This window comes from Hirundo rustica, chromosome 15, assembly GCF_015227805.2.
Source record: "Hirundo rustica isolate bHirRus1 chromosome 15, bHirRus1.pri.v3, whole genome shotgun sequence".
Taxonomy (NCBI): Eukaryota; Metazoa; Chordata; class Aves; order Passeriformes; family Hirundinidae; genus Hirundo; species Hirundo rustica.
Genome location: NC_053464.1, coordinates 13,703,413 through 13,731,382, shown reverse-complemented (window position 1 = coordinate 13,731,382; position 27,970 = coordinate 13,703,413). Strand labels below are relative to the sequence as shown.

Genomic DNA, 27,970 nt, shown 5'->3' with positions numbered 1-27,970 from the left:
GCATCTACTTTTTTTTTTTTTTTCTTGGGAAATGAGGAGTGCAGGCAAAGCTTGAAATTTTAAGTAAAATTTAGGCATCAAATAGAGTCTCTCTGTTAAGAGATACCATGGTTTGGGGCTTTTTGCACTGCTTCAGATATAAATTCAATCTGAATACCCTCTTGCATATTTGCATGAATACCTGACAAATACTTTTTTAATTAAGCTGATTAAATTCCTTTCATAAAAAAGATGCATTTATATAAATGCCACTTCTTCCACAAACCTGGGAGGTGGGAGAAGTCTTGCTGTTTCTATTTTAATCTGAACTATGTTTTTGCTTCTTGCAGCATTCTCTAAACACAAGTTGAAGGCACTAAACAAAAACCTCTGGATTTGCATATGTGCAGGAATAAAGAGGAAGGGTTTTTATAACTTCAGGAATACTGGTTAGGGATTAGGTTGGCTCTGCTGTGGCCAACTGCACAGGATGGCAGGTGGGTGGGCACTGAAGGGATGGGACCAAAGCAGGGATCTGAAGGCAGGATGGACGTGGGTCCATAAATTTAACAGGCAACCAGAAACATAACACACATTAATTAAAGAACCCCACCACAATGTTTAAATATAAATCCTTTTCAGGCACATGAAACTGAACAGTTTAGCTAAAAATGGGTTTAGACAAGTTACACCTTCCACAGAGAAGCTCATGGCAGAAGTACCAGCACAGACACTGTTCTCCCTGTTTTGTGCTGCACATGTATGAACTGGGAACCAGTTCTGCTCAGGTCTCTGGGGGGTTTTGGACTGGGAACCCACCTGGAAGCCATGAAAGGTGTCATGTCCAGCTCCAGTGGAAACGAGACATACGTAGTGATCTTCCGCCTCAGTTTGGCTGAGTGTTCAAACCGCTGTAGGCAAAGGCAAGAGGGTTTTTTCTTTAGAGAAAAGTTAAATTTCATGTCTTTTATAAATGTCCTAAGCTTAGAAACAATAACATGAAAGCACATCAGCAGTCACCGTGCAGGGACAGCCCCGGATTTTTTCCTACCATCTCTCTGGGAATGTTCATGTAAATAACAACACGTTTCTATCAGGAAAATAACCCACCATTTGGGGGCTCAGTGTTAATACAGTATTAATTAGATTCTTTACCTTGATGTCTGTGCATACAAACTTATTCCCACCTGACATCAAAGAAAAAAAATCTATTAAACAGGGAGAGCACACAGAGCCTTTACCCAAAGCAGTGTTCATTGGCACGAGGGCTGTTCAAACCCATGGCTGCTGCCTACCCTGCCTCACAGAACTGGTGAGAACAGAGTTTGCCTTCAGATTCACACTCTGAATCCACCCATCCAATCATCTCAAGTGACAGGAGTCAAGCCTACACAGGAATACCCACTCAAATGATGGCAAAAAATGGAATATGCTAACAAAAAAAGCCTTGTCCCTCAGCCAAAAGGGGCCTGCAATACCCACCATCCTCTCCTCATCTCCTTCACTGAACATTAAATGGAAACAGGAACGAATACCAGAAAGAGATGAATGAGTTTCTATTTAAGGGCAGCTTCCCTCTCCATTTTTCAGAAATTCTGCTCTATTTACACTTCAAGTTAATTATTTTCCAATTGTGTTGCTGTAACAATTCCCTAGCAACAGATCCAGATGTGAAAAGCTGAGACTTCTGTAATACTTATCTTTTGTGTTTCTCTCTTGCATTAACACACAAAATGAAATTTGCATTTTGCATGGACACGGCAACACAATCACTTAGGAAAAGGAATTTATTTTCCAAAAGAAATCTTCAGTCATTTGGGATAACACAAATACTGAACTAAGTATAGGAAAGGAGTGGAGCACATTCACCTTGACTTGCCTAAAGAGCAGAATCATGAAGGTCTATTTTGTCAACTACTCTACAGCAATAAAGACAGAAGCCCAAAACTGATGAAACAATGTCCTTCAGGAAGATCAGAAAGAGCCAAATTAAAACTAAGGAACTGTGCTTCTACCCAGTCCAGTCAGGCTATAACATCTGGCACGTGACACTGCACATCCTCATGGGCAATGCTGAAGCTGCAGCTGAAGAAGCTGGTGGGGATGAACACCTGCAGGAATGACTGTCCCACAGTCTGGAAAAGCCTGTGAATTAGAGGGGGAAGTCCTTCCACCTGATACACCTTCTTCCAGGACGTGGCATCACTTGGCACGTGGCATCACGTGGCATCACAAAGGACCCTTTGCCTCTTGACACAGAATGACCTTCACCTGCTGTGACAGCTGCTCACTTTACACCACATTTCAGACAGAAATTATACAGGACTAAACTCTCCAAGGGCCCCAGCTGTGACATTATCTGCCATAACTTCACCTGACATCTGCTTTGGAAATATTTAAAATGTTTAAAACTTCACTGCAATTGGAAGATACAATAATGTTTCTCCATTGATATCAGAACTTTTCAATGCTTTTCCTTCAATACAGTGGCAGCCTTTCAGTGAAAGTGTAAAAATTGTATCATGTAGGATGAAGGAGTGTAACTTCCATTCTGTCTCCGGATTCAAGCTGGTTAAGTTCCCCCAGACACAGTGCAAAGCTACATCAGAGATAATGTAACACCATCTTAACAAAAAATCTACCTGGGCAAGGCAAGATGTTCTTTATATTAATTTATATCATAAAAGTTTAGTCAGTGAAAGCCAGAATACATATCCAGGAATTCAGCTCATCCTCTCAGAGAGGAATCCACATCCTCTGCTCTGTTGGCCCCCCGTGAACTTACTTTGAGATGAAAACAGGCCACAATGGGTAACTTCTTCATAGTGAGTTGTTTGGTAGATTCTTGGTAGCTATGGCAACCACTACATTTGATTTTGGCACTGCTTCCTAGATGTTCTGGCCTTGTAAACCTAAAAATAATATTGAAAAGCAAAGGAATGCACAAAACAATCAGATGGTTTTTGACATGTGCTGAAAACACTTTTATTTGTGGGTCACTGGCACCACAAGAGACCAGAGTCAGTGGGTTTTAAGTAATTTTGGAAAAGCCTACAATAACACCATAATAATGTCAAGTGCTGTGGCTCAGATATCCAAATGGGACATGGATCATTGCTCTCACCTGCACTGAAGTGAATCAGTGGCTAAGAAAGGAGCTCAGTGTTAGTTCATCTACAGCAGAACAGCTCATTTTCATAGAGAAAGCAAAGAAAGATCTTTTGTTTTCAAACCCAAAAACACTGATATGGAAGATACTCTTGTGCAACACACTATTCTACCTTGCAGCCCTCCAGGGCTGAGATCAAAGCTCTGAGATGGAAAGGCCTGTAAACACAAAGTTCTTTTCAAAATACCCTTCTAAAAAACCTTTGTTGACAAGTAGAAAAAATCTCTTTCAAAATTTTCAGACAGAGCTGCTCAAAGGAATGATGGGAAGAGACCATTAGGGAACAGGGAAGGGCTCACAGAAAATGGACTACCTCAATGTTCTCACTACAAACTAACGCAAAATCCTTCTTTTCCAGAAATTCAGAACAGAGAGGCCAGGACCATGGACTTTTCCTTTCTCAGTCCTTTCCTCCAAGTTTAGATTTCCACAGGGCAACTCAACCATGTCCCCAGAGGCTGCCTTGTAACTAGGATTTTTCAGATGAAGTATTTTGAAATGTAGGGTTTTTTTTTCCATTAATGCACACAAAGAATGTGAGGGTAACAGTGTCAGTTTGTCCCTCACCTCATTCTATGGCCAGAGCAGCCTCTAGACTTAAATGAAACCACAGCTTCCTGATTAATTGACAAGATTTCCTTTACCTGGCCTATGTGTCATCATCCTTTTGTTTTTCTTTTTTTTCTTTGCTTTGCATTTGTTTTCCCTTAAATCACTTCAAAGGCTTATAAACTTGCTCTGATAGTTGTTTGGAATGCCCTTATCTTCTCATTTTTGTGTCACATTCCTGCTGAATCCTTCCTTCCTCAGGTCAACTTCAGCTGCATGGCCACACTGCCATGAAGCTGCACACCCTTTTTCTTGCTAACTTTTGGATAAACACACAGACCCATCCCCTGTATCCATTACAGTTCAACTTCTTTCCAAAATCCATACTTTCTGGAAGTATCTTTGAACCTGGATGTTTTTCCTTCCCTATCATCAATTTTGATTCTACCAATCTCTGTGTTGAAGAAAATCACCAAAATTCGATTGGTTTTGCCTCTTGATGTATTCCTGCATCAGCAATTTTTCATCATCACTAATTCCCTCATTTCCTTAAAATTATTGATCTTAATGGTGTCAAGCAGATTAGAAACCAGATGTTAGAGACTACGAATTTTTATTTCAGGAGGATTAGCTTTGCCCTAGGCTCCACATAACCTCTTCCTCAGGCAAATATCTGCATTTGCCACAAGAGAATGACTTTCAGATCTGCTGAAAGATCCAAGTGAACTGTACACAAAGCCACAACCTTCTCCCCAGGTACCTCTTTCCAAGATGCCAAAGTGTCAGCCTCAGAATTACCTTTTCTTTTTGAAAGCTCCATTCTTTTAATCCTTAATGGCATCCCTGCAACTAAGCTGGCAGTAGCTGACTCTCAGCCGTGCTTAGAGCAAAAATCTGACCCCTACTTGGTGTTAGAATTTAGATAAATATTAAATGCAATGTAAATTCTTCTCATGTGCCTCCTCAGCCACCAGAACCAAGAACAGGGAGACAGATGTTAGCGATTTTGATCATGTAAAACCACACTGCCTGGCAGTAGCCAACGCAAAATTTGGTTTTTTCTTACATCATGCGGCAAGAGGCTTTGAGTGCTTATTGTTGCTGAGCCTTCTTACTTCCTCACGTGCAAACAACAAAAATACGTGTAAAAATGCCGCTTGTGGACAGAGCTGTGACAAAGCACCACTTAATCCCAGTGTTCAGAGCCACCAGGAGAAGGAGATGAAGGCAAAGTCCCTTTCTCCAAGGCCAAGCTGTGCCTGAGGCAGGCCATACCTTCGCAAGCAGTCTGTGAGCGTGGTGGTGCCCGACACGTGGCTTTCCCCATTGACGACGCTGCCATCGCTGCCCGGACTCAGCGGCCAGAACGGGGTGGAAGAGCCTGGCAGATCCAAACTGATGTCCCAGAAGGGGTCTATCGTCGTGGAAACGCCACTGTGGGAAACAGAAGGGTGCCACACACCTTTAAAGGAAGCCAAAGGAAGGGTTTCTCTCTCGCTTTGGGGGGGACACTCCAGGTACTTGGTTTTAAGGGCTTTGGGATCTCCATCACCCCTAGAGGGCACTCAGAGATGACAGAAAATAGAGCTGCTCCAGAGTGTTTCCCCACAATCGATCGTTTCCCTGCATATTTAAAAGCCCTGCGCCTGGGGAAATGCACCCGATGCATTAAATGCAAAATGAAAGCGTTTAAGACATTCTCACACTCACTGGAGCCCTGAGACTCAAAGCAGAGCTGCTCTGAGACAGAGACACTCCTGCCCAGTATAAACCAGTTCACATCTGTGACAGCAGCTACGTGCCATCCAACTCATTTACAAGCTGATCTTGTCTGCTCAAGTTATGGAAGATGGTGCTTGAGGCTACCTCAAAAAAGAGAAGTCTTTAAAAATACTTTTGGTGTCCAGCAATGCACTGAATTCAGCTTTGCAGTTCCTCTAACCATCTCCTGCAGCATTTGAGATTTGAGAGGCCAAAGAATAACTACACCAAGTGGTAGCTCATGTTCTCCATCAGAGCTGTCTAAAGACAGCTGAAGAGAAGCCAAGAGCCAGACTGCAGAAAAAGCTGCTCAAAATTTTAACTGCTATTGACTCAAATCTTTTCTTCCAGCATCCACATTTTTAAGAGAACTTCAGGGGTCTAAGCTCCTTGTTATGTTTAATTTTTGAGTTCCCTCTTCCCCTAAAACTAGCATCTTTCACTCTGCTATCTCATTAAGCCTTCAATATTCTACCTTTTCCCCTGCTTCATTTGTGCAAAAGTTGTCAGTTTTCAAAAGAAAACTGCTTTTGTCAAAGTTTCATCAATGTTAATATTGTGTCATAACAAATCAAGCTTTGCATTACCACATAAGGATTCTGTGGCTCTACCAGGCATAGAACAAAATCTCCTATGCTTTCCTTACAGTAAATCTTTTGCAAATCCCTCCAGGACACTGAGAATAAAAGCAGATTCAAACAAGCCCAGCCCATGTGCAGGACAGCAAGAATGCAAGGCAGAACAAAAAACAAGAACTCTGACTTCTGCACTATGGCAACACCAAACATCTCCAAAGAGAAGTCAACTTGTTCCAGTACAGAGCAGAACAATAAATACCTTTTTCCATACTCTTCTAAAGGCTTTTTTTTCTGGTACCTGAGATTACATTAGGCATCCGCCTCTTTGAAACCTCTCCCGATGATACATGAGGCTCCTGACTGAAGGAAAATGTGGCTCTGTATCAGAATCTTCTTCAAATGTAGTTGCAATTATGTATTTCGAAATTCAAAGAGATCTTGGAAGTCTTTTCCTTATGATCTTGGGAAACACCCACCTTTTCCAGACTAGTAAAAGGTTTATGTGCATAAGCCTGTGGTGCTCTTCAGGCAGCTTTTAAGGTGTGTCCTAATCTGTGACAGTTAACTGGTAATTGCTTGCATTTAGCTGATAGAATTATAGAATCCCAGGATGGTTTGGTAGGAAGAAACCTTAAACATCATCTCATTCCAGCCCTTGCCATGGGCAGGGACACTTCCCACTAGAGCAGGCTGCTCAGAGCTTCATCCAGCCTTGCACTGAACACTCCCAGGGATGGGGCAGCCACAGCTTGTCTGGGAAATCTGTGCTGGTGCCTCATGGTGCTGCACTTACACAGTTCTCATCCTTCTGGAGTTTTGCTGGTATTTATTGGCATTCAAGAGAGGAAAGGGTCAGGGCACTGCACTGGAGGAGGTGCAGATTCGAATCAGAGCCCAGGATCAGGAAGAAGTGACTTACTGGCAGACTTGACAGGTAACATCCGACTGCAGTCCGCCTGTGAAGATTTGGTCTATGATGCAGTTACAGTGGTTGGGGTTGTTGGCCTTCTTCCCATTATCATCACCTGCAGGAATGCAAACACAGGCTCAGAAGTCAAAAATCCTCTGAGGGAACAGTGGTTTGTCTTGGACTGTGTCTCCAGTAACTCTTTCTAACTCAGACTTACACTGCAAGTTCACAAGGATAATACAGAACCCTGCAAAAGTTGTGCATTGCAGAAACATGGAAGCAAGATGGGAACTCCTTGAAAAATATAGAAGATAATCAGAAGGTGACTAAATGTAGAGGTGAAGCTTTAAGCCGTAGCAGCTCTTAGCCAAACCCTTGCTCAGGGCATCTCCCTTTACAGAGGTTTCTTTGCACTGCCTGGCACAGAGATCAGCTCCTGAGACAAAGGAGCTGCCAAGATGGTTCATGAAAATCAATATTTAAACCTCACAGAGGGAAAGAAACTTCAGCAAATGCTACTTTTTACTTCTATCCCAGTCAGCTTCTGTGAGTAGAGTGAGGGGAGAGGGTTTGTTAAGAGCCATTTACCCCCAGCCCACTGCCTTTCACCATCAATGTGCACCTTCCATGCAGGTTTTCTCAGTGGGAAAATGAAAGATGTCCTTATCTGAAGTGAGGAGGCTATGCTGTGTCCTCCTCCAGCTTCTCCAGAGGCACAGCAATCCTCTGAGCTCCCCAGGGGCACAGTGAACACATTCCCATCTTTCAGGCATCACACACTGTCACTGCAGGTCCCAGGAGTAAAGTGTCATTTTTAGGACTCGAGTGCTGAGATTAGGCCAATTCAACTTTCTCAAAATAACCAGAGTATTAAATAACCAAACACTTCTTCACACAGTCCTCAGCTTCAAAGCCTTCTCCCTGCATTCCTCACAGGTGAAGTAGGAATGCCACCCTTTACTTTGGATGTGCAGACTGTGCACTGCTTATTCTCCTTGGGTAGTACAGATGCACCTGGGCTTGCTTTGCCATCAGAGCTGCACACACCAACTACTACACAGCACCAGCTAATTATTTTTTAAAATACATCTCAAGATGTTTTCCCAACTCCTTCAACAGCAACTGCTACAACAGAACTAAGTTTGGACAGATTTCCCAGTGTATTTAACTCACTGGGAAGTATTTGATTTCTGAAAGTGAAATGCTAAGACGGAAATACTGAAATACTCCTCAAATCTCAGCTATTTCTCAAAACCATTTATTTTCTACCCAAGAATGTCCAAAAAACCATCTGAAGAAATGGAAAGTTTCTAAAAGTAGGGCAACAGACCATCTTCATGTGTCTAAGGTGCTCTAACTGGAGTTTTCTTGTAGCAGGAACAGATAGAATTATGTTTTTTTTTTTCTTCCACTGAAGCTTTAGAATTATGTTGAAAAGTATTACATAATAATCTGGCAAAGGTTCCACGGGATCCTAAGTGTGGAAAAGCAGTCATAGGTGATACCTGCTAAGCTGCAATGGGCCACTTGAGTTAATTAGATTCTAAATGCCTCAGGAAAGTTCTCCCTCAGCTGCCGGATTTAGGCTTTAGAAACTTTTGTCTGAATTGCCAAGAAAAGCACATTGTTTCCTTAAAAAGACTCTTGAAGAAAATGCTCTAAAATTAGATTTCAAGTGTACGAGGTTCAAGTTGAGGGTTATCACACCCGGTCTGAGGCGTTTCTTGATGGGAATTTCAGCTAAATCTTACTGAACTTAAGAGCTTTTAAAGGGCTCAATTATGCTAAGCTAATGAAGAGGGCATACAGGATAGAGACTGTGCAAGGCATCCCTCACCTACAGCAAAAGCTTCTCTTACATTCACAAGCATTAAAGGAAAAAAAAAATTCAAAATAGAATTACCTGGGTTTTAGTTAAAACTGCACTTTTTAAAGAATCCACATGCAACTACCATATCTCTGTAACGTCCCCAGTTCAAACATGGTCTGTGCTTTGTTTGGAGGGGGCAGAAGGAGAAAAGCAGTGCTGAGAGCTTTTCCCTGGACCACAGGTACCAACCATCCCAGCTGGACACCTGCAGCAGACAGTCACCTCCTCCTCCAGAGGGAACTGAGCTCCCTTTTCAATTACACAAGTCACTTAGGATCAGTGATGAGAGGGTCTCAAACGAATATCCTGCAAGCTTGTTCCCAGCAAAACAGAAGGGTATTACCCACTCAACATTATTTCCCATGACATTTGGTTGGAGAGGAGGGAAAAAAAGAGTAAGATTACCACCTACACACACTTGTCAATATGGAACAGATGCTGAGGGGAGGTATATTATGCAGCTGAGAACTAGAAGCTGCTAGATTGGTGTGCTCAAGTTAAGGTTCCCTTCAACATTTCTCCTGAATGAGGTTTTAATTTCAGATTTTTTTGGAGGGTTTAAATCCGGTCCAGGGAAATCAGCAGCTTCTAAGAACGGTCAGCACGAGACTAAAAGCAAACTTAAAAATACATCAATGTACACATTAATTATTAAGAGAATGGCTGAAAATTGAGTTTAGGAGTTTAGACTCAAATTAAATGCAAGTCTCAAAAACCCCCACACAGGTTACTACTGTGTCTGTACAATAACTAAGCATGCTAATCTGTGCTCAAATTTAATATACCACTAAAGGTGAATAATACACAGCAACAGTAAAAACAGCTATAGACCATTTTTTAAGATTGTTTTTGCTTTTGATATAAAAATACAAATTTTGCCTCAGTCTTCCATTCTGTATTTTAAATGAGAAAAGGGAAGTCAAGAATTATCAGATTTTAAAGGGGTGTTTATCAAAACAAGACATTAATGTTAATATTTCAGCTTTGGTCCCTGGTGTTCTGAACAAGCGCTTGTTATTTCTGACAAAGCAGTGTACACACAACTCTGTATGGATCAGAGCAGATGACATGTTTCACAAGCATATGCTCTACCAATTCCTAAGAATATCATACAGAATTCACAGAGCAGGGCAGTGTTTTCCTCCCAAATCTCAATACACCACTCTTTTTCTGGCTTCAGATTTGTTTTGCAGCACCCCTTGTTAAAGGTTGAATGTAAAAAGCTTCAAGAAATCCTAATAAATGAGGACTAATCAGCTTTAAAGTACTAGTCTCCCTTTTTTTAGGCTACTGAGTAAAGACTGGCATAAAAACACAGGATTATTTCTATTTTTCTATCTCGCTTTTCAAACCTTTGTGTACCACTGCCCATCTCTGCCACTTGAATGCTGTTGCTCCTACAAACAGGAACCCCCACAGCCAGTGATGTCACTGGACAGAACAATCATTTTTGACTTGCAGCCTTGATCCTTTTAAGAGAACAGTAATTCTGGTCTAAGTTTCACTAAGCTTGACTTGAAGATGTCTGAGACCAAGGTGGGAAACTAAAAAGTGTCTGCATGACTGGAGCCTCACTGGGGTGGGAGATTACAGAATTAGAACCCCGAATTTATCCAAGAGCACTGGGGATAAAGATGTATCTGTCATGATGACTAAAAGCTGACTTAATGCTTTACAGTATGGGCAGAAATACAGATTATTTACACTATTTTTTTTCCACCAAAATACGAGTTTCCAGTCAGATCCCTGCCTCTGGCTGTTGGAATGAAAAACTGATGCACAGGCAAGACACACTCGAGCTCTTTTATTCAAAAATATTTTCTGTTACTCCAGGAGAGGAGTAACAGAGAGGAGCCCTACTGAGGGTTCAGAATATGCCCTGCCCAGGTGCCACAGCTCAACCCAACAGTGCCAGCACACCTATCAGCCCTCAGCCAGGATTTACATGGAGATCAGACAGATATCCTGGGCTTCCAAAACTCCACAATGCCACTAAAAGCAAAGTATAGATTCAATCAGCATTTAAACACCAACCAAATCAAAACAAAATTACCCGGGCCAGCCTGCCCACATAATATCTCAGGGCAGTTGTAGGATTACAAAACTTATCTTTACATGGACATCAGAATCACGTATTTTTCATAATTTAGGCAGTGACAGATAACAAATATTCACAGCTTTGTCTTCACTTGCACTAAGACACTTCCTAGACAGCTGAGTACATGGAATGGAAAAGGGATAAATGACTAATGACAGCCACACAAACATCACTGGATATTTGTACATAAGGAACACTTTCATTTACTTTGGTGCCTGAAGCTTTGGTGATCATGAATAATGTCCAAAAGCCAGAGCAAAATTTCCCCCATGACTTTATTTTATTTCACTGTGTGTTAATTTTAAAACTTCATTACTATTGACTGGAAGCTTTAAAAGCTTTTTTCGTTCATTAAAATAAATATTTAATACTGGCAGGGGAAGTATTATTTGCTTATTGTAGCTGTAGGACATATTCTCACTATTAGTAATAATATTTTTACATCTGCACACTTCACATGCAAGTGTGTCTGTGTGGATACACAAGTGGGAAAACTTTCTCATTACACTGGAAACTAGTTTGCTCCAAATGTGGTTTTGCATGACTATACTTGAAATTCTGGTTTAGATTAACTTGTTTGGTTCTCACACAACTGCTCAGCCACTTCTTTTAAATTACCTTGATGTGGTATAGATTATTTACTATGATTTAATAAAAGCCTCTCTATTTCTTCAGAAACAGAAATTTGAAAACCTGGCTGCAGAGATGTCAAGGAAGATATGTCAGAGAGATTCTTAATTTAAAGTCAAATCACATTTTCTTCTAAAGTCTTTTCAGATTCTTTATCAGTTTGAGAAGAGCTCAGGGACCTTTATTCTTGCAAGTTTTTCTCTTTACAATTCTGAGACACAAATACTATTCATTCATTCATTAATGAGGATGTGTAGAAGAAATATGAACATTCTCTTGTATCAGAGATAATGAAAAAGAAGATTTGTTAGATCAATGGTTCAGAAATTTAACAGGAACAAAGGAGTGCTTCTGTTTGCAGCTGAATTTGTTCAGTGTTCAGAAGTGAGAAGTCAATATTTGGGTAGATTTTGTTCCTTACTGGACTTCCACACCAGTTTCATTTGGATTATTGAAATCCAGCTAGTGATTGTCAAATGACAGATATTAATAGCTACAAAGGAACTGCTCTGTGTACTCCTGTCCTTAGCAATACTTTTTTTGGAGAAGATTCTTTTGGAGGCACCAATTATGGATGTGAACAAGCCCATCTGCTGCCACGCAGGGCTACCTCAGAGATAAAAGCAAGATTCACAGTGGTTCAGAGAAGCAGCAGCAGCAGCAGCCTTCCTTTGGACAGTCCTCTGATAAGGCAAAGAACTAAACCCTAAGTGCTTTTCCTAAGAGCATTTGAGCAAAGTTGAGCGCTTAAATCTTCTTTTTGATAGCCAAGGACTTTTTGTTTGTTCTGTTAGTATCAACCCTACTACTTTTCTCTTGGAGGAACAGTAAAATTTTTGCTGCTGCAGTAAGCGAATCAAGCTAGAGCAAACATTGGCAGACTGGGAAATTTTCACTTCAGCTAACAAACAGAACATACATAATTTTGTCTGATATTAGAAAATCAAGACTTAGATACTTCCTATCAAAAAAGCATGGCAGTGGATATTTTTATTGTGTGGTACAATTATGTATTGTTCTATACAGACTAATAAAACAAGATCCCATAGCCACCCATTTCTTTCAGCAGTTTGGTATCAGAAATACAGGAGAATCATATTTAAGCAGAATAATAGCATTAAGTATTAAGACATAACCTCTCCCCTATGTTATTTTCATCAGTCCCATGACACTCTGAGTAAGAGTTCTAACTACTTCACGTATAAATAGAATGAAAATGGCAATTTAAAAGAAAAGACAGTGACTCACAACCAATAAGAGAACATCATGATGGTGATTCAAACCAATGTACAGGCTTGTCTGCTTCTAACTCTTGATCTTTTTGACAGTGGAAACGGTTTGTTTATTTATTTATTTAGAAATATTTTTAAGCCTACCGAACATTTTAAAAGCAATTTGCCAAGAGTGCTGTACTGACACTAAACCTGGTTTAAGAAGAGATGGCTCTACCTCCTTTTGATGCAATAATCCTTGTTGATTGGAGCCTCAGGACAAGCCTTACCTTTGCAGTGTCTGTGTAGCACATCTAATGCAGCAATGAGGAACTCGTGTGCATCTTGTTGCTCGTACCCTGCTAAATGCCGTGCGTGAGTCCATACCAGGTGCAATAACCTATATGGAATGTGAGGAGATCGGTGCCCAGAGTAAAACTGCTCAAAGCAAAGAGAAGGACACGACTGTTAACAACTTACACAGCCTCAGTGCATTTCATTATTAAAAAAGTTAAATGAGCGCAATTAGTCAAATCAATTTAAAACGTTTAATTCTGATGGCCTTAATAAGAAAGGAGAGAGGCAGATTTTGTCACAAACTGCTGGAGAAGTGATCTCAGAACTGAGCAGCTCAGTTTCCTCCCCTGAAATTCCATCGGTTTGTGATGGATTAGCCTGAAAAATGTGGGGGTGAAGGGAGTGGGGTAGACAGACACAAACATCACTCACAATTTGCTTACTGTTACCATTGGCTTTTATTAAAATAGGCTGGGGAGGAAAGAGAGGAAAAAAATCCTGCATCTGAAAAGGATCAGCAATTTCATTCACAAATTATGTGAATGAAACACCCACCCCATATCAGAACAAACACGGAAGATGAGAATATTAGATGCTGACTGTCAGCCAATCCCCGACCCATGGCAACTCCGCATCCAAATGCTGTGCACAGTCCAATTTTATGGAAAAATTTCCAAGCAGGGCAGCAGTCTCATGCCAGTACTGGCCTTTCACTGTAAAAGGCTTTGAAAACAACTTTATTGAGCCAGCTGTTTGCAGAGCTGAAGGTCCCCATTCAGTCAGCAATCCCCAAAGCCAGCTGCCATCACTGCTCCAGCAGGGTGCCCCTGCCTGGGAATCTGGTGCTGGACCAGCTCCTGCATCTGCTCCTTCATCTGCTTCAGTCAAAATTTGATGAGTTGGCTCCAGAGTGACTAAAACTGCCCCAGGTGATTTTGCCAGAAGCACATTAGAGAGTGCACAGATGAATTATTCAGTCAGCCCAGCCTGATGTGAAACACTGCTGCTGCTGGGGGGTGACACAGCTGGGGAGGGAAGTCAGCACAGGGCAGGAAGACACTGCCACTGAAACTTTTTTTAATTAAAAATCAGCCAAGCCCCACTTGAAAAAACCCAAACAAACAAAACAATACCCCAACCAACCAACCCACCCCCCAAAAAAACATGCCAAAAAACCACCCATGCTAAGGGTCTGTGTTTCCCTGGGTTGAGGCTCAGCCCTTCCTTTATCCCTGCACAGTGATACCAGTTCCAAAAGCAAAGCAGGGATGCTTGTGGTGTCCCTGCAGGAGTCAGAAAAGGCTCAGAAGAGTTTATTCACTTGACAGAGTAACATTTTATTTTTAATAAGTGAACATTTGTGAGTCATTTTGCCTTCCCTCACCTTCGGCAAAGGTATCTGCCAGTAAATGCTGCCTGCAACTCCACAATTATGTTTTCCCAAGATCCTATCAAATCCATGGCAGTTTCTTTTCAGTCATTCTTCCCAAACAGAAGACAGACAGTGGCAAATACACAGAACAAAACCAAGATTTAAACCCCCAGCAGTATGTAATTCTCATCCTTATTGGAAAAGTGAGCTCCCTTCCCCATCCCCGAGTTTCTCCCTGCACAGTCTCTGAACATTTTATGTAAATCCAAGCACAGGCACTGTGCTACAAACCTGCTGAGAGAAAACACTGTATTTTAAGGGACAGGTTAGCAAAATGCAGCACAATCTTCACCCAGTCCTCATATTGGTAAGGATTTTCTACATTATTTTAGTGGATTTTCCCCCCACAGAAATATTCCCAAACAAGAAGCTGCACCTCTGCAGCTCCTATAAATACAAAGATCAATAGTTAGCTCTGATGCCAACAAGGATGACACCGAGGGGCTGGAGCAGGAGTGTGGTAATTGAAATCTGCTGACGCAGCTGCTGCTCAACATAATTCAGGGAACTGCAGCAATAAAACTTCCCTGTTCTGTCACTTCTTACAATTAGTCCCAGAGCTCTCCGGTCATTTTAACCACCAGCACTCCATGTAATTACTCCACTGCAGACACAAGACCTGCCAGCAGATTTCTCTGCTGCCTCAGTAGGATGAGAAGGATCTGACGTGAAGCTTTAGCGAATTATTAACAATTATCTCACAAAAAATAAGAAACCTGCCTGGTCAGAATGTGGGGTGGGGGAAAAGCTTCACTGCTCGAATAAATACTAAATAAAACAAAGAATCTGAGCACATTCAATAATAATATTTGAACTGGAATGTCTAAAACATCCATCCCATCTCTGTCATTTCCTTGCTGCTGGGAAGAGCAGCCTATCAGAGCTGTTCCAATCCACAAAAAGGAAAAGAGTCCATGTAAAGTCTTATTCCAACCTTTTCACTGAAGTGTGAAAATATAAACAACAATGTATTTGTCATCTTTAAAACACTTCAATGGCACAACTGTTCCAAACATAAAAATCTTTTTTTTTTTGTTTAAATTTGTTTTCAATTCAGCAGTACCAGCTGTTTATATTGGAGAGAACCAGTCTGAGCAATTTCAAAGTGTGGGGTAATACACTGCTTAATTGCTGTTCCAGGAAAAAAAAGGAAGGGGGGGAGAAAGGAACAAACCAACCAGGATTCAAAGCTTCCATTCTTACACACAGCCCAAGTAAAAGTAATCTTGCTTTTCCATTTAAAACACTTGCTGTTGTACTTTAGAATCTTTGGGGGATTTAGAAGACTACAGGCTTTTTAATTTGTATTGTTGTTACCAAAAATATACAGATACCAGTGAGGTTTTAAAACAAAACAAGACCTCAGCATACACATCTGTATTTCTTTCTCCTCCTCCTGCCAAAAAAATGTACAGAAGTTTTTCAGTTATGTGAATAACCAGATAAATTTGATTTATCCTGTACATGTATCTGCTAAATAGTCTCTGAGCTTTGTAATTATGAGTTTATAGGCAGAAATCCTGTACCAGGTTCAAGTCCAATTAGAGAAGTAAAATATACTCCTCTTGGAAATTGGTTCTCAGTAAAGACTTTAAATTTTCTGACAATTTACAATGGATGAAAGGACTGGGCAGCACATGGAACACATGCAGGAGAACACCTTCTGGAGATTTCCCAAAGAACAATGGTTCAAAGAATCACAAAATGCATTTTGCTTGCGTGAACTCTGAATGTTCTACACTTATTTCAGGGAAAAGGTTTTATTAAACCAGCACAAACTTTGTATTTTCCATGACAAAATGCAAGGCTTCTGTCTACGTAAAGAGCCTTAACTACATTTTCCCCTCCTGTTGTACCTTTGTTGTAACTTATTTTATACAAAAGTCACTTCAACAGTAGCATCTTCAGGTATCAAAGGCATAAATCATCTCCTCCTTTTCCCTCTTGGTCCTCACTTCTCAGCTCTTCCTGTGCTTGTGCTGTGCACTGAGATAGGTTCACGAGGATGAGTAATGATGGGAAGAAGGAAGGTTTTGTTCCTTCCATCTCTGATACGCTGCATTCTGCTCTACTCCCGGGTATTCTTACTATTCCAGTCACAGAGCACATGAGAACACAGATCTTCTAATCCTACCTTCCTGAGTGCTCATTCTGGGAAGGATTTGGATAAACCTCAGGGCGTAGACCATCCTAAAATTCATTTTTATTGCTGAAGCAAAACTACAACACAAACACCAGTAGGTAAAAAGGAGTGCACCAACCCTTTCAGCAAAAGGCTCAATGAATGGATTCTGGGTGTTCTATCTTCCCTCTGTCCAGCTTCACCACTATCTGTTACTCCCAAATCCTTTCCATTCCTTTTCTTATGCAGTGTAAGTCATGCCATGATTCTATTGAGAAACAGGTTTCATGTAGCACAAATGGGAACGTTAATTGATGCAGTCAGATATTTTTAAAACAAACAGAGCTCAATGCTTGGTGTGTCTGTAAGAAAAGCTACCAGGAAAAAAAACACTTCAGTCCTGAGAACCATTTGATAGTCATTACTCACCACCAACCTACTTCAAGGTGGAAGAACTTTGTAGGTTCCTATTTATCACAGAGAAATCACTCAACCTATATACCTACACAACCTTAAACAAAACAAAAGTGGGATGGTAACTTCTGTTTAAGAGCCAAAAGGGCAAAACTTGCTTATTTATATATAGCAAGTTTCATTTCATGCTCAACACAGTCTCGATTTTTTTCTCCTGGAGAGCTCCCACTCAGGCACTCATCAGATCCCCTGGCATTCCATTTGCCTGAGATCACACCTTCAGAAAAGAAGGGTGGAGGGGAGATGAAATTAACCCTTGCCCTGATTGTTTGTCCCTGGGTAAGATGCTTTGGGATAACCACACCAGTTAATCCCGGTGGGAAAGCTATGTAGAAACAAGACAGAACCTGAATCAAAGTTTCCCTGGTAATTCAATTACAGAGGAATTCTTAACCATAGCACTGAGATCTCCTGGTTTGCCTTCCTTCACTCAGACCTCAGCTCTGCAAAGGCAGTGACAGAATCTTCACTGGAACCACTGCACAGAGCTGGGATGTGAAGCATGACCAGGCTGCTCCAAACCAATCCAAAATTTTCATTTTAATTCTGAATGCAAAGAATTAAAACTCTCTGGGAACAGAGCTATACAATGGGTGCTGACAGCCATAAAACCAGTAAGGTATTTACTGCTTGTCAGTTAAAATCCACCGAGTTGGTTACAGACCCAACAGCTTTGCTCAGGAGGATTAAACTCCAGTTTTACTTCAAGGAGCTTGAGTCACTTTCTGTGTCCTCCCACAGCACATGGCTGCAGTATTTAATGTGAAATAAGGACAGGGACTATTGCTGTCTGCACAGTCTGGTGTCACAGATATGGCTGTTCCCTCATCCATACACCCTCGTGTTGCAGAACAGTTAATTAATAGAACTAATGCAAGTGTAGGCATGCATTTTGATTTGAAAATGGAGGCCGAGCTTCCCAAAGCTGTGTATGAAATTTAACTTGATTACAAGTGAAACTAATACAAATGCTGTATTTAACCCCCATTTTGGATAACAGCCTGTTCTTTGTTCCATGCTCACAGTAGAGCAAAAGGCATCCTGAGCCATCAACAGGGCTCCACATATAAAAATGGAAACAAAAATCATTACTTAGAGAGTCTTGATCTTTCCTGCAGCCTCTCAATCTGTAACCTAACACTCATGTCCCCCTTTCCCAAGGGATTTTTTAAAAAACCCATGTGTTAGTAGAGTGTGGTGATGTTCATCAACATAAGACTTTATATCACTATTTCAGGAAAGGATATCAAGAATATAATAGTTCCTTATTTTTAAATAAGCAAATAGGTTTCTGCTTTAACAGTGTACAGAAACTGGTATTTCTGTACCATGACTGATTTTTTTATCTAGGCATTGTGGTATTTCCCCACTTAACTGCACATCTGGTTTCAATAATCCTACAGCTGCTACCTATTGGTCTGCCTGCCTTTTGTTTTTACCTCTTTTCCTGACAGACTCAGGAACAATTGAAAAATAGAACAAAAAGTAAGAAATGTAACATGCAGCTAATGATTGATAAGCAGCATGAAACGTTGCAATTCCCCAGAAGTCTTGAGTATGAGCAGAAAACAGCTTTGTACTGGAACAACTAAAGGGGCTTTACCTTCTTATGAATATGTTTAACTCACCTGCAGTGGCCAAAAAGAATAATCTCTTGTGAAAAAGGCACAAGAGTAAAATCAAATTGAAAATCACAAGATAAAGGTAAAGCTATTTTAGGTTGGTCCCTGTCAGAATGAAATTCCACAACAGCACATCCACAGAAAACCTGCTCTGTGTACAGACATCTCCAGCAATTTTAAACACTCCATGACAGCACTACACTACAGCTCTTTTTGGTTTTTTGGTTTTATTTTACTTTCCAAGAAAGCAGATCTACCACTGAGGGAAAGGCACAGAACTGGGTTTGTTTTGAAAGACATCTTAAAATTACGAGCCTGTGTCCACCCCCAGTCCTTACATTACTGATGTGGAATTAAGATAGTTAATAAAAACTACTTATTAAGGAAAAGCCTGTGCCGGTCTCATACAGCACAGAGCAGACCTACAGTAAAGACACACTGCAAAGCCAGATTCCTGAGTGGGAAAGGGAAGGAGGTGCAGCTTGTACAGGGAAGACACAAACTGTGGCAACACATTTACTTCTCTTGATCCTCCTTCCTTGCCCTTACTGGGTTTGCACGTAAGAGATGACAGAAAAGATGTTTCTGCCGGTGAACAAGCACTGAATTGAGATCTTTAAAATATTCATACAGACCTACATAATCCAGCACCTTAAACCACAAGGATGTACACTACTGCTTTATTCTCACTCCCATTATCATCCAAAGAGCTCATGACATATTTTCCAGTTACAACTTGCACTTTTAATTAAAGCACACATTCAGCTTTAAGACTAAGGACTCCCAGATCAGTCTCAGAAGAACAGGCAGCGCTGTAATTATTTCCAGTACCAGCTTTGCCTAAACAAGGGTGACTTCACAACAGGACTTGAAAGCCGTTAGTTTTCGTTTCAGCAGCTGCGTATTTTTGACAGGGAGGTCTCAATCTTTACTGCTTCGTTTTACTACATTTTGAGGGGAAATATGACTTGCACTCCCTTTATATTTGCAAACAGAACACAATTCCTTTCGGGGTAAGAAACAGCATCTGTGGCAAGGCGATGCTTTGTGGCAAAGAGCACTCACCTCCTGAAAGAGCGTAGACATTTCACAGACCAGACATGAGCTGGGGCTTTGCATTTCACATTTGTGCCTGTCGGAGAGGAAGAAATCTCGCAGCAGTGGAGTGTGGGTAAGTGCCTGGACAATACAGTTCATAAAACATGTGTTCCCAAGATTGATTAGCCCTCGTAGACCTATAAAGACAGAAAGGGGGAGGGGATGCATAAGCATTATCAAGTTAAAAAACCGGTAATTTGCATTTTTATATAGTTTTTGCAATATTGCCATGGATTTATGGTATTACATGCACGGCTCCAAATACAGTTTTATACTGGTTTAGGGAGGCTATTGGTATTTCTGTACTCAAGTCACAAGAAGCTGCAGAAGCTTTCTGAACTACACTAGGATTTCTTAAATTCTAAGAAATAAAGAAACCTAAAAGTTCAGCAATACCAATACCACTATTTTGCAATGGCTGCTGTGCCACATGTCACCAAAACATGTCCCTCCCCAAGACTGATACCAAAGTGAAATGACAACAACTGGTAAATCAGTACAGTAAGAAACCAATACATCTAAAGAAATCAGTGAGTAAGTTTTCAAATTGTTTAAAAAGCTTTCCTGCATGCAGGTCATGAAGCCAGAATAAGCTTTTGCACTGTTATAATCATCATCTTTCTAAGACAGGCAGCAAAGGAAACACCCCTGACAAACCGAGTCAGGCTGTGACATCCAATGCAGACTTAGGAGATTTTGTACAAAACCCAACATCTGAACAGAACAACTTTAAAAAAGAAACTCTGAATAACACTAATTCCACACTCGTTTTAGGTAAATTAAACATTAATCTAGAGCATACATCAAAAAATTCAACTTGGCATAAGAGGATTCATCACACCTTAAGTCAAACGTTCAGTAATGCCCAGAGACGACTCCTTGTGCTTGGAAATCAAGATGCTTAAATGAAAGCTCTTTTGTTGCACAACAGAAGAGAGGTTAGGAGTGGGGAAAGCTTTTCAGTCATTTGCAAAGTCTAAGTGAGAAGAAAAACATGCTCAAATCCTTGAGTATTCTTCCAAAACGTTAACATAATACCACCATACAGGAGCACTAAACGAGAAGAGCACCAGGTGGCTAAGAATGCTTATTTTTAATCACCAACTTACTTCAAAAGGAGACAAAACGCACCGATAGATACAATTCTGGTACTGATTTAAAACTAACACAGTCCTCTTCTGCAATAAAAATAAGATTACTACAGAAACATTGAAAGAAAACACAGGATTACTGGACAGAGAACGAAGAATTTCCTTGTCATTCCACGGGATGAAAAAAAAACCAACCCCAACCCCTCTGAGCTGGCAGTGCTGTGCTAATTAGGAGTGGTGCAGTTCCCGTGCAGTACAGCAGATAGTGCTCCAAGGGCTCTTTAGCATCCTGCAGCAGGAGGGGGTGTGGTGCAGTTGCTACGTTACCGAGGAGAACGGGCACCACAGCAGCCTGAACTGCACCCGGAGCTGAAGGCACGGGCACAGAGCACTCCTAAATTTTTTTTTTTTTTTCCTGCATCTAAAGCAATATCGAGCTGCTTCCAACAGCTTCCTGTTCCTTCTGTTTATTCACAGGACAAAGTTTCTCATTATATTACAGTGATTTCTACCGGGCAGAAGCTTGTTGCAATTATTTGCTTGATTTTCATGCTGAGAGGCAATAAGTGTGTGCACAACATTAGCAGAGTGTTAAATAGTTAATTTGTTGGAGCAGCTTGAAATACTGTGTGATGCTTCAGCTTGGTCCACAACCCTATTTCAATTCCCAGTCTGCGTCTCTGCAAACAATGTCACAACAGGAGGGGGTTCACACTGTGCAAGTGGAGAAACGTCTTGGTACCTCTTGCTTACCTCTCCCCTCGTTTTCTGCCATTTAAAATTGACTGGGTTTATTTAAATCACAGGCTGCGCTCACAGGAGGCTGGAAGGCTCCCTGACATGCAGGGTATTTTGAGAAGCAGAAGAATCTCTCCCTATTTCTCCCTCTGGTTAGCACCAGATTTCCAAGCCAGCCTGTTCAGCACAGAAAAACTGGAGGAAAACCAGTAGTACATTTAGAGATTCTCCCTAGCACTTTTTGGTGTCTAATAGAGCAGTCACAAAAGCAAACACATAAAGGCAGCTTTTTGGAATCATTTATTAAGAATCATTTATTACATGCCTGTGGCTGGACTGTCTTTCCCTGTGACCACAAGAATCAAATCTTCCTCAGAGATGCCACCAGGAGACAGTTACAGGCATCAAACTCAGAAGGCTCTTGGTTTACTCTGCTTGCTTGGTCTTGGTCAGTTTTTCACGGATCTAAATGGAGTGATTCATGTGCTGGGGCTTCACTTGAATGAACCAAGACAAAGCAACCTGCAAAACAGAAAAGGCTGAAACGTGAATACTCCAAACCCCAATAAAAATCAGAAAATGCTGATTTGTAGCAAAACATGAGAACTTACTCAGTTGAAAAGGGAAAAAGGAAAGGAGCACACATCAATCTTATCCTTGTGGAAGCCATGACTGCAGCTGCTGCACAGTCTGTTAAACGGGTGTTTGAAATTAAACAGGTAGGAGGAACTACAGCTCAGGTACTGCATAAGTAATTGCAGCACATTGAAAACCATCAGAATCTGATGTAGGTAAACTAAAAGAGCTGACAGAACCCAGAGCAACACATCCTCTTGTGCTTAACTTTTATGGGGAATAATGAGTTTTGTTGGAAAGAAAAACAGCTAAAAGTGACAGCACGCTGGTCAATAACATATTGAGAATGTAAAAGCTTTGTGCCTGCCACACCTATTCCCTCCCCTTTAATAAAGCCTGGCAAGGTTTTGCTGGAACAGTCAAGCATTGCAACATGTGGGTCATAAATTAATAGAAAAATAATGTGCCAAAACCTCACATGCAGCAGCCCATTTGTGCTAGAGCACCCACAGTGGTCTCCACCAGGCTCTAATCAGAGTCTAAAAATTGCCAGCAGGCTCCAACCTCTATTAATAATAAAGCTCTGGTACTTTGCAAACTTCTGCTGAGCTTCATAGCACTGTCTTTATTTTTGTTTCTCACGAATTGTTTCTGAAATGAGCAAGGGCAACCTGTGAGATACTTAGTATTTTCTACACATGGGTGTGTGCTGTTGTGGTAAATTTACTTCACAGGAAAGCAGTTCTAGCTCTGAACCTTGCTGATACAATAGTAAATATTAGAATAAATTAATGTTGCTGTCAAGACAAAATCGTCATGTATGGTATAATCATAAAAGAAGGAAATATCCTTTAATCATCATGCATGGCATACCAACACTACTCTCGTTCTGCCAAAAGTTGGGTAAGGCAGGGCATAAGCAAAGGCAAGAAATCGACTTTTGCAATGCTTTGAGCACAGGGAAACCCATCTGGGAAATTCTTTGTACATTTGGTCTCAAGACTGGGCTTTGGCTGGCTTACCTTTGTCAGCTTCAGTTCTTCCATCTTCTTCCAGGAACAGGTTCTGTTTTTCCAATGCTCAGAGCAATGGATCTGCAACACCAGGCAACAATGGTTGTTGGGCTGCAGGGAGATCCAGAACAGAACACTGGTTCTGCCAGTCCACCCACGTAGGGACGATGAAAAATCCAAGCCAAGATAAGGAAATTCCACTTCTCCATGAAATGCAACTCTACAGCTATTAGAGGTGGGGAAGCAGGGAAATGAGAGGACCACACATGAATAGAAAATACAGAAAACCCAATCTTGACCTCATGGAGGAGGTTCAGTTTGCTTCTAATCCCAGGCTTGAGGCTCGGACTGGAAAGACAGCAAACAAACCAGTCTGAACAAATGTTCCCATGCAGAAAGCTGGGATTTAATGGAATGAAGGTTCTGGAAGGAAGAGCAGCGGTCACTGGTCAATGCACCTTGGTGAGACAACCAGGAGATAGTTCAGATGCACCGAAGCACGGCCAGCCTGTGATCCTTTCTACATGAAGCACAGGCTGGCAACACCTTAGAGCAATCTTTGTCCCCTACCCCCAGTCCCCCATCTGGTGTTGATGCTTCCCTGCAGCTCCATCAGACAGTGTCACAAGTGAGGAAGAGCTCACTGAAATATCAAGAGAGGACTGCCCTAGCACCTCAAACTACAGCCAAATTTTCTCTCAGCTCTCAAATTTCAGGTGTAGAACTAATCACACAGGACCTGAATGGAGCTGCCACAAACACTGGCCCAGTCAGACCCAGAGCTGCTGTTGCACCTGCATGCCAGGAGCAGCAGTTGTGCTAATGGGGTTAGTGACAGCAATTACTCTCCAAAGCTAATCCCTTTTGAAATGTTAATACAAAAATACTCATTTCAGAAAGCAGCAGTATACAGACATGTAAAATTACAAGTCTACACAGGAAAACTCATCACATTCTGTGACACCGATGATCACAAGAGTGATCAAAAAACCCCAACCATGCAGTTTTGGTGAATTTATTTCCCAACACTCCAGCTAAGCATCCTTCCTCAGGGACTGAAATCCACAGGAACTACAGAACCAGGAACACTGAGTCAAATGAATTAGAACTTCTTCTTCAGAGGCTTTTACTGAACATTTTTTACAAACTTACCAATAACACATTTGGGTATTAAATTGTTTTGACAACTGTTTAAGAAAAAAACTGCAGAAACTTTTGCCACAGCCAAATAAAATGAAGAAACTTCAATGACGTGATCTTAAAAACTAACTGAACAATTCGACTACCTCCAGCAAACACAGAACATGCAATCTACCCTAAAAGAAAAAAAAAAAAAATCACCTTGGGAGTGAGAAGAGGAAAAAGAAAATACGTGATTCATTGATTCACACTGCTTCATCAGTAGATCTTTTCTTCAGCAGGGTGGTTTTGACAGCAAGGGATTACACGACAGATCAAAGAAGCGAAGATGAACACTCAGGGCAATACTCTTTCCTTGCTGGGTTACTACTGAACCAGGTGAAAACACGCTCATGCTCCCTCTTTTTTATTTTTCTGACTTGACTCCTCCAGCTATTCAGGGCTGCCAGGTCAGTCCCTGCTCAGTGTGAATGACTGTAAATCCCTCTGGAAACAAACCACCTTCCCTGAGCTGCATCAGCAGCACCCACCCACCCACCTCCCACCCCCTGAGCTGCTCAGCACCAACAGGCACAACCTGGAGAGCTTCACTCACTCTTCTCGACCCAACTTCTAAGCTTAAACCTTTTAAATCACAAGTCAGGATAGAGCAATACATCTTACTTTAGAAAATGAGATCTGCAGTACATTTTTCCAATTTTTTTCTATATATGTTATATTCTATACATTAATATTTCTACTGTATCGCTCTGTTATCTAAAAATATCATATATATGTTTGTGCACATCAAGATTCATAGGCCATGTTGAATCCTACAATTTTGGGAGGCTGAGAGGATGACAGAAGACATTGTATTTAGATAATATTGTTATAAAAATTTGGATTTCTTTTTCCAGTTTTAACTATAAATAAGTATTTTCATTTGTCACTGACAGGAATCTGAAACCAGTCCCTTCATCTAAAAGCCTTGATAATACAGAAGACATTGAGCCCAGAAGCAGTCAGCATAAGACTATGAAGAATAAGTCCTATAAACAGTGAGAAAATAAATTATAGGACTATTTTAGATACACTGCATTGTGCACTACACCAAAACCTGTAAGTTTAGCAATCCCTACATAGCAGAAAGGCAAATAAAACAGAAAAGGCCTTCTGGAATGGGGAAAAAAAAGAAAAAAAGCCATCATAGGAAAAAGAAATATTTGAATTTTAAATGAAATCCCATCTTTAACTTTCCCATTTCCAGCTAAAGGATTCTGGATCACTGCATTTTTTCCATTGCTACTGAAGTAACAGATTGCTCAATAGCAAAAAATTTGCTTATGTGTACTAAAAGAAATTGTCCACGAGTTTGTTTCCAGTTGAGAACCCTGGAGTCAAACTACAGAAGCTGCTGCACTGGAGGGAAGAAGAATATGCCATGAGTGGTACATGTATTGCAAAATCATTAACTGTGGAGAGAAAACAATATAGTCATTATTCCTCCTTGGATGTATCAGCAGCACCAGAAGACAAGGACTATTTATAAGGCTGAATCATCAAACCCCAAAGTTCTCAGTCTCGGTGTGTCACTGCTGAACAGAGTTGGTGGAATTCATCCTCACTGCTGACCTGTTTCACTGTTAACGCTGCTCTACCCCGAGGCTAAACTGGCTCAGTCAATCCATTTAAAGGAATGATCCAGACAAAATTCACTCTCTACCTGAGCAACCGACAACCCAAACCCAAAAGGGGAATGTGTCCCACACACTGAACGCAGGCTGGCACCTCCACCAGGTGCTCTGGCATGGACTTACTTTTCCTAAGGTTCCTGACCAAGGATGGTTTTTTTTTTTCTAAAAGAGAGTTCATTTCCCACCTGGTTCAAAATAAACAAAACAACACAGCCGTTCGTATTTCCCAGTCTGTAAGAAAAAAAATCTCACCTTATGTGCTTTGACTTAAATCCAACATTTAACAGCATGTTCAAGTGCTTTATTCAGGCTCACAGGGCAACTTCAAGTCTTTTTCTGGATAATTTCTGGCATATTTGTGTGCAACTGGGCAGTTCTGGTGTGACCTCAGCATTCCTAGGAGACTTTCCAGATTTATTCTTTATGTCGTGTCAGAATTGCCATTCAAAAGTCAATGTTTTTATTTGTTTTCTCCATTAAAACATCCATAAACCCATGAAAAGTTACCAAATGGCAAAAACCCACCTACATCACATTGTCAGGATGGATGTACAGTGAGATTTGCAGCAATTCAGCAGCAGAGATGAATGTATTTTCTAGCACATGTATGAAGAGGACCCAGTTCATCCACACCACATGGAAACAACAGCACTTACTGAGACACCAATAACGTTTTTCCAGCATTTAGTTTGCCCCCACCCCTCTTAGTTAACAGGGAATTGATTGCATTCACTATTTTTATTCAATAGCTTCAGTGGCATCACATAATACACACTTAGAGAAGGGACAAACTGCATCAGGACAGTGCAAATGTAATTGGAAGACAAAACAATAACTCAAGAGCAACTTGTTAAAGGGGAGAAACTATCTGAAATCAATTAAATTCAATAAAAAACACTGTGAAGTAGGAAACAAGGAAAAATTAAGTGGACAAACACAAAATAAGGAGCAATGGCTACAATAACTCAGCCTCAACAACTCAGTCTTGAGCTGTAGCTCTTCTACAAACAGCATTTTGGAACTTAACAGGAATATGAGAAGGCCTGGAGGTCACTCTGCTCTGGTGACAGGTAAACCTCAGCTGTACCATGTCTGGAATTGAGCACCCATTTTAAAAAGAAACTATGCAAAATCAAGAACACGAGTAAAAATTTGAATGGAATCAATATTTGAGACTGGAGAAACAACTGAAGAATCCACTGGTTGAGTTAATTAATTAAAACCAGATAGTGCTGGTGGAGGAACAGCCAGGCTGACAATTTTCAAGTATGTTACAGGCCACTACAGTGAGGACTGTAATTAACTCTTGTGACCTACCAAAGCTATAATAAAAAAAAAAAAGACTGAGCTCACAAAAAGCAAAATTTAATTAGATATTAAAAATAATTGTCTCAGTTAGAAAACATGGCAATGAGGGAGTTTGGGACTCTGAGTTGCTGGAGTGGTTCCAAAAGCAGCTCTGTCAGCCCAGTGCACCTGACTCAGAAGAGGTGTTTGATGCCCTTCCCTGTTTCTCATCCTGACCCTGCTCAGCCCCTCAGACTGATCTCCCAGCCTGATCCAAGCACACAGACCAGCCCTGGCAGGAAGGGGAAGGTGAGGGCATTTCCACACCACAGCTCAGCCCACCTGATGCCAAGCGCAGAAGTGGTGTCACAGAAAGGATGGACTCACCCCCTGCACACAGCAAGGAGCCTCTGAGCTCCGAGCAGCTTCACCCAGCCCGCAGCCAGCCAGGACACACAGACAGTGCCAGAACAAGAGAGGGCTGCAGGACCTGTCAGTGCCTCCCAAAACCAGGCACCCCTCTCCTGTAACAAACCCCCAGTGCAGGCAGGTGTCTGAAAGCCACAGGCTGAGCAGCGAAAAGCCCTCATCCCTGGATCCCTACTCAACCTCACAGCTCTGGAAACCAAAATTACCTGCCCTGCTGCCACTC

The 27,970-nt window shown here is 41.2% G+C and overlaps 1 protein-coding gene across 2 annotated transcripts in view; it reads right to left on the bottom strand.

Moving 5' to 3' along the window:
* USP22 (ubiquitin specific peptidase 22) overlaps nt 1-27,970 on the bottom strand; it is a 91,364-nt gene that overhangs the window by 5,211 nt on the left and 58,183 nt on the right. For both annotated transcript variants that reach the window (XM_040079174.2, XM_040079175.2), the window contains 6 exons: nt 19,768-19,937; nt 13,046-13,193; nt 6,956-7,061; nt 4,973-5,131; nt 2,765-2,891; nt 799-890 (listed from right to left, as the gene is read on the bottom strand). In XM_040079174.2, coding sequence (XP_039935108.1) covers nt 799-890; nt 2,765-2,891; nt 4,973-5,131; nt 6,956-7,061; nt 13,046-13,193; nt 19,768-19,937 — 802 coding nt within the window. The remainder of the gene's footprint in view (nt 1-798; nt 891-2,764; nt 2,892-4,972; nt 5,132-6,955; nt 7,062-13,045; nt 13,194-19,767; nt 19,938-27,970) is intronic.